The sequence below is a fragment of the Limulus polyphemus genome, unplaced genomic scaffold, assembly GCF_000517525.1.
Source record: "Limulus polyphemus unplaced genomic scaffold, Limulus_polyphemus-2.1.2 Scaffold248, whole genome shotgun sequence".
NCBI classification, from domain to species: Eukaryota; Metazoa; Arthropoda; class Merostomata; order Xiphosura; family Limulidae; genus Limulus; species Limulus polyphemus.
Window position 1 is genome coordinate 50,726 of NW_013665858.1, and position 6,743 is coordinate 57,468.

Sequence of the window (6,743 nt, forward strand, 5' to 3'; positions counted from 1 at the left end):
CTGAAAACACAACAAAGGAAAGCCCAGCCAATTTGGAAACAGAACCTAGAAAAAGCGAAACGAAATGGAGTTCTTCACACGATATATGACGTTAATGGAGACTGGTATTCAGGAGAGTGGGCAGACGACAAGAAACATGGTAAAATACATAGACAGATAGATTAGATTTTTTTTTATTTTATATGATTTTTCGACTATAAAGGTTAAAACTAACTGCAAATCATCACCCCGAATATAAATGTTTAGGTTGAACGGCCACAGTGAGGCTTGTAACGCACGATAATGTGAAGTGAAATATAAGAAATGTATACTTTTCTTAAATCAAGGTCCTCTGGTGGGTTAGCGGGTAACTAACTTACGGACTTACAACGTTAACATCTTCGGTTAGATTCCCCGCAAAGGACAGAGCGCAAATAGACTATGTATATATATCTTTAGGCTAAAAAAAATTTACATCAAGAGTAAAAATAATAAATTATACAGTAGTATTACATAAGGCTATAACATTTCTTTAAAAATACATGTAAAATGGTTTATATTTGAAACACAATAAAAATGAATTCATGGCTTATTAATTTCTTTAAACATTTGTTTATGTAGAAATTTTTATACAGCTTTGGTGCATTATAAATACCCATTTTCTTCCCGATAAAAAGCTAGACATATCATGTGAAAATATTGAAGCCGTTCCTTTTCATATCATATTTGAATTAGTATTTTAAATTTAAGAATAATGAAATTGCATTATTATTAAAATGTATATTAAGAAAGTGAAAGGAGTTGTTTGTAATTAAGCACAAAACTACACAATAGGCCACCACTGGTATCGAAACCCGGATTCTAGCATTGGAAGTCCACAGACATGCCGCTGTGCCACTGGGGGGTCAGAGAATGAAATAGAAGTAGTAAAGGGGTTTAATGTTTAAAAAATGGTGTATTAGCATTCAGTTAAAATTTATTTTATTATTACAAAGTTTTATTTTGTATTTTATTGCTTTTATAATAAAATATTGGTATTTATCCAAAGCTTATTTTCTGGAAATTTTAATAAATATAATTTGAAAAAAAAAAAAACGAGATAACTACCTGACTTGAAATAATAAGATATAAAGTTTCATAGAAATAAATAAAGTGAAAATCTTCACTATGAAAGATTTTTATTAACTCATATTTATTTGTATTTATGATTTTTTCGTACAAAGGCAAAGGTACACAGTTTTGGAAATTAACAGGCGCTACATACAGTGGAGACTGGAAGAATGGAAAACGTCATGGTCACGGAAAATTCGGTGTCCCTAACCCATCTGGTTCCGGTCTAAATGAGCAATACGTAGGGGACTGGGCTCATGATAAAAGAGAGGTGAGCTTATTTTTTTATTTGTGTACACACAATGTGAAGTGTTCATCAGAGAGAATAACTAAATTGCATACTAGTGTCATCTGTTGACAGGATTTGACACTACAATCAAATATTAAAACTATAAATACTCTGCATTTATGTTCATTTTTATTAATTCAATAAACCACATAAAATAGTTGATACAGAGAAAAATAAAACACTTTTTTCGAAGATTTGATTAAACATCCTAAAAGAAACACGTATCCACTGCTAGAAAGGGGGAAAACACAATTGTCAAGCGTCTGCTTGGGTTAAATAGTTTTAGAACTGCGAGTTATTTTAGTCGTAAATAAATATGTCTATAACCACAAAAATGAAATTAAGAAATTAATAGTAAACAGGTATAACCTAAAACGTGAGAAAAGTAACACATCAGTAATACTTCAGGAAAATAGTAAGAATCAGGAAGAATAAGTTATCTCAGCGAATTTAAAACTGACGTTCAGTCATATCCTTACGTTATAAGGTTTTCTCGAAACCTGAAAAATAACCAAATCTGTCCGCTAGGTTGGCTGTATCTGTTGGTATATCACCCATGGATATACCAACGCTCAGAGTTACAAATGACCAATTTAAGGTTCCTGATTTATTGACATATCCCATAGTCCAGAGGGGTCGTAGGGTTTCTTAGACGACTCCTCTTGTTACAGCTCTTCGGCCTCTCTTCCAAATTCTCGGCCTTCCACTTTTTGATGTTATATATCCACATAATTCTTCCCTTTTATTATCTGTTCTTACCACTATTCATCCCGTAAACAAATCACTGCAATCAGTGACCGAAAGCATTGCGTTTGTATTGTTATATATAGCATTATTGTTTTATCGGGTATTTATGTAATATTCATAAAACGTAATAAAGCACGGAAGCATATCAAAATAAATAAATAGGTCAACTTTATTAAATATATTTTTTTACACTAACAGAGTCAAATAAATTTAAGAAGTGCTTTATCTAAGACACAGAACTGAAGATAAGGAAGTACTGAGCCTCACGACCTGCAGAGAAAGGAGCAGTTACACGGAAAGGTGTCCTATAAACATAACAATACATAAGAAATGTTATAAAACATCATTGTAAAATCTTAGCATTACGGATCTCAGGCCATGGATACATAATAATAATAACACCGCCTTTCAATAATTACTGTTTATTGTTCAAATTTATATAAATATAATAATACTGTCTGCTGTATGTCCATGTAACTACTTCGCAGGGTGTAAATGGATCTTCACCAAAATTGGCATGGTGGTCCATGAGGAAATACAAACAAATTTTAAGTTTTGCATTTTGCGTTTTTTACCATTACCTCACTTTCTGTGAATAGATCTTCACCAAATTTGGTGTGGAAATCCATTGGGTCCATGAGGAGATACACACAAATTTTCAGTTTCGCATTTTACGTTTTGCGATTTTTATGGGTTTACCACTACCTCCCCTCCTGTGGATGGATCTTCACCAAATTTGGTATGGTGGTTCATTGTGTCCATGGGGAGATACATACAAATTTTCAGTTTTGCGATTTTTACCACTACTTCGTCTCCTGTAGATGGATCTTCATTCTTCATCAAATTTTGCATGAAGCTTTGTTGGTCCCATGCACAGATACATGGAAACTTGTGGTTCAAAATTTTGTGTTTTCTGTTTTTATGGGCATTTTTTGCAATTACATATGAAGGAAGCAGCTTTTCATGTCCTAAGATAACCTTTCATTAATCATGAATTTACATAACTTCTGTCCAGGGAACGGGTACTCCAGCTAATAATATAATATATGGATGGCACACTTAATATGTATATAAACATTACATAGGCATTTGCCAGAGTGTTTTACTGAATGTAGGTAGACATTTCAGTCCCAAAAAACAATTCTTCAAATTCAAATTATGTTGTGTTATTCGAGTGGTAATAATGTTCAAACAGAATCTCCTGGCATGAAAACTGTTACATACAGTAGAGCAATGTTTTTCAATCACCGTTCCGCAGACCAGCGCCGCTCTGTGGGATTTTGCGAAAACAAATAAAGAAACAAAAACTCACAGAATATTCATATGTAAATCATAACGTTTTTTGTTGTACTTGCATCTTAGTGATCCCCGTCAGTTTAGGAAGGAAAGAGCCAACCCCCTGATATCGAAAAGGTTGAGAAACGCTGCAATTGAAGATAACCTTAACCGTGTTTGTATCTAAAATATAAGCTCCGTATCTCCTGTCCAGATAACCACCATGATAAAACACTTTCTCAATGGATTTTTTTTCTGTCAGTTTAATGTTCCTATTCACGACCCAGCCACACCACAAGTCTTTTCTGGTTCTCCTTTATTGTCTGTCACAAACGTGAACGTACTCGTAAAGAGTATATATCTATTTCATTCACTACTGAAAGCAAGACTCGTATCCCCAGAGAACGTAATGCTGTGACTGATGTATAGGTGTTACTAATGTTTTTTTTTTTATTGGTAAGGGATCATGTTGTTAACTGCTTGTATTTCTTCTTGTAAGATATGTATTATTGGCGAAACGAATTTTTCTCCGATAAGGAGATTGATTTCTTGAGTATTTTAAATATTACAATTACAACATTTTTATAATATTTGTTTTTGTACTGGAAGTATAATTGAAAGAAAAAAGGCTTATATTCAAGCAGCATAAACACCGTTTAGACTGAAAGAAAAAAAGTTTTTTTACCAGTTTTATTCCACCTTAAACTCAAATTAATCAAAGACGTATTTAGCAACAGCAGAATCCAGCACTTTCCTTGAAGCTAATATTTTTATTGGAATTAGGACAAATAATTAAAATTAAAAACAATTATTATGATTATTCAGTTTTTGAGTCAGGATAATGTGTTCTAATTATCATTATTATCATCATTTTCTTAGGCTATGTGTATAAATAACGTGCTCGGTTTACCAAGGGTTTAACAACACATCTGCTGTGGGATATCATTTAAATATTTATTATTATATGTAGGTTTACGCTAAATATTTGGGATTAGGGCGCTGCTTGGAGAAGATGGGATCATAATAAATGTACGCTGGGTGAAAGAGTTTTGTGAATTCAGCCGAGTGAGAAAACTAATTATGAACATTGTGGTTAGCGAAACAAAAAAATCCTCAGTAGAGCTTACTTTGTTAGCGAAATAGTTTAAGACTGAAAGTTCAATGTGTTCCATGATTAGCTCTGTGACACTACAATTTTTTAACGATAAAAATCGGGTTTCGATACATGTGGTGGGCACAGCACAGGTTTCACTTTCTGTAACTTTGTGCTTAACTACAAACAAACAACCACAGTCCCCTGACAGGCCTGGCATGGCTAGGTGGTTAGCGACGCTCGACTCGCAATCTGCGGGTTTAAATCCCCATCTCACCAAACATGCTCACCCTTTAAGCCGTGAAGGCATTATAATGTTATCATCAATCCCACTATTCGTTAGTAAAAGAGTAGCCCAAGAGTTGGCGGTGGTTGGTGATGACTAGCTGCCTTCCCTCTAGTCTTATACTGCTAAATTAGGACGGCTAGCGCAGATAGCCCTCGTGTAGCTTTGCGCGAACTTCCTCAACAAACTTCCCTGACTCTGATGTTGATTGCGACAGATGTAACTTTTCTTTTAAAGGTGAAACGGAACGTTTGAAAAAACCACGCAAAAAAGAAGGCTGTTCAGAAAGTAAATATCTGGATTTTGTTGTTTCTAAATACCTTCTTTGATTAATTTCAGTTTTGGCTGGGATGAAAAATGTTAATTCCCAATACCGCCAAAACCATTTTTTTCTTCAAATTATGTTTACTTTGTATAAATATAAGTTTTCTCTTTTAGTTAAATAGCATTGTACATGTTCATTACAAAAATAAATCTTGTAAATATTCTAAGCACTGATATAGTATTAAAACACCAGTTCTATTATGTTGATATTTACAATGTTCATAAAATCGATCTCCTGATCTGAGTGAATTACGTTTCGCCAATTATGTGTTTATCATAAAAGAAGAAAGTGCAAGCAGTTAACAACACAACCAAGAAATAAAGAACACCAATCTTAGATTAGGCACATGGATTTATGACTACTTTGAAATGAACCCTTAAAAACAGCATTACGTACATCTTGCTTTTCAACATTGAATGAAGTATAAAAGTAGTCTTTATAGTTACGTTCATGTTCGGGACAGACAGGAGAAAGATCAGAGTAGATTTATGTTGTGGTTGGGTCATGAACAGTAACATCAAACTGAGAAGAAAGAAACTCCATTGAGAATGTGTTTTGTTGTGGTAGATATTTAAGGTGTCTGGGCAACCTTTTTCAAAATGTCCAGGAGACCTTAGCGTTTGTGTCTTAGATACAACACGGTTAAAGGTACCCTCTATTGTATAAAACAGGTTTATTGCCATTAAACTCTGTTTGAAAGTTAGTATCACTCGAATAAAAAAGTCATTTGAACTTGAAGAATTGTCATTCGTGACTAAAATGTTTATTTAAACTTAGTAGAATATTGTGGCCATTGGCCATATGATGTGTATATACGTAGTTAAGTGTGTCGTCCAACAATTCCATTGTATCATTTGAACAGAAACAAATGGCCTGGCATGGCCTGGTGGTTAGGGCGCTCGACTCGCAATCTGAGGGTCGCGGATTCGAATCCCCGTCACACCAAACATGCTCACCCTTTCAGCCGTGGGGATGTTATAATGTGACGGTCAATCCCACTATTCGTTGGTAAAAGAGTAGCCCAAGAGTTGGCAGTGGGTGGTGATGACTAGCTGCCTTCCTTCTGGTCTTACACTGCTGAATTAGGGACAGCTAGCGCAGATAGCCCTCGTGTAGCTTCGCGCGAAATTCAAAAACAAACAAACAGAAACATTAATTATGGAAAGTTTAATGCCGAATGGCTTAATAACTATAATAATTTACGCGTGTTAACTTTTCTAGGACATCGTGAGTGAAGAATACAGAATGATATTGGGCTTTCCTCCGACATGCTCTTTCACATCCCAATAAAACTGAGTAATATACGAATACTTTTCAAAAACAGCATTAGTGGTTATTTTTCGCTAAGATTGTGTTGTAGACCAATGCTTCCCAAACTTTTTCAACTCGCGGCACACTTTTAATGTTCTAAACTTTTGTGTTGTAGACCAGTGCTTTCCAAACTTTTTAAACTCGCGGCACACTTTTAATGTTCTAAACTTTTGTGTTGTAGACCATTGTGCTTCCCAAACTTTTTCAGCTCGCGGCACACTTTTAATGTTCTAAACTTTAGTGTTGTAGACCAGTGCTTTCCAAACTTTTTCAACTCGCGGCACACTTTTAATGTTCTAAACTTTTGTGTTGTAGACCAGTGCTTTCC

At 34.6% G+C, this 6,743-nt stretch overlaps 1 protein-coding gene across 1 annotated transcript in view; it reads left to right on the forward strand.

Moving 5' to 3' along the window:
* Nucleotides 1-6,743, forward strand: part of LOC106478767 (MORN repeat-containing protein 3-like) — a gene marked incomplete at its 5' end in the record, with an annotated part of 20,348 nt that continues 13,605 nt past the window's right edge. The window contains 2 exons of the mRNA XM_022382428.1: nt 1-139; nt 1,203-1,360. Of these exons, the coding sequence (XP_022238136.1) occupies nt 1-139; nt 1,203-1,360 (297 nt within the window). The remainder of the gene's footprint in view (nt 140-1,202; nt 1,361-6,743) is intronic.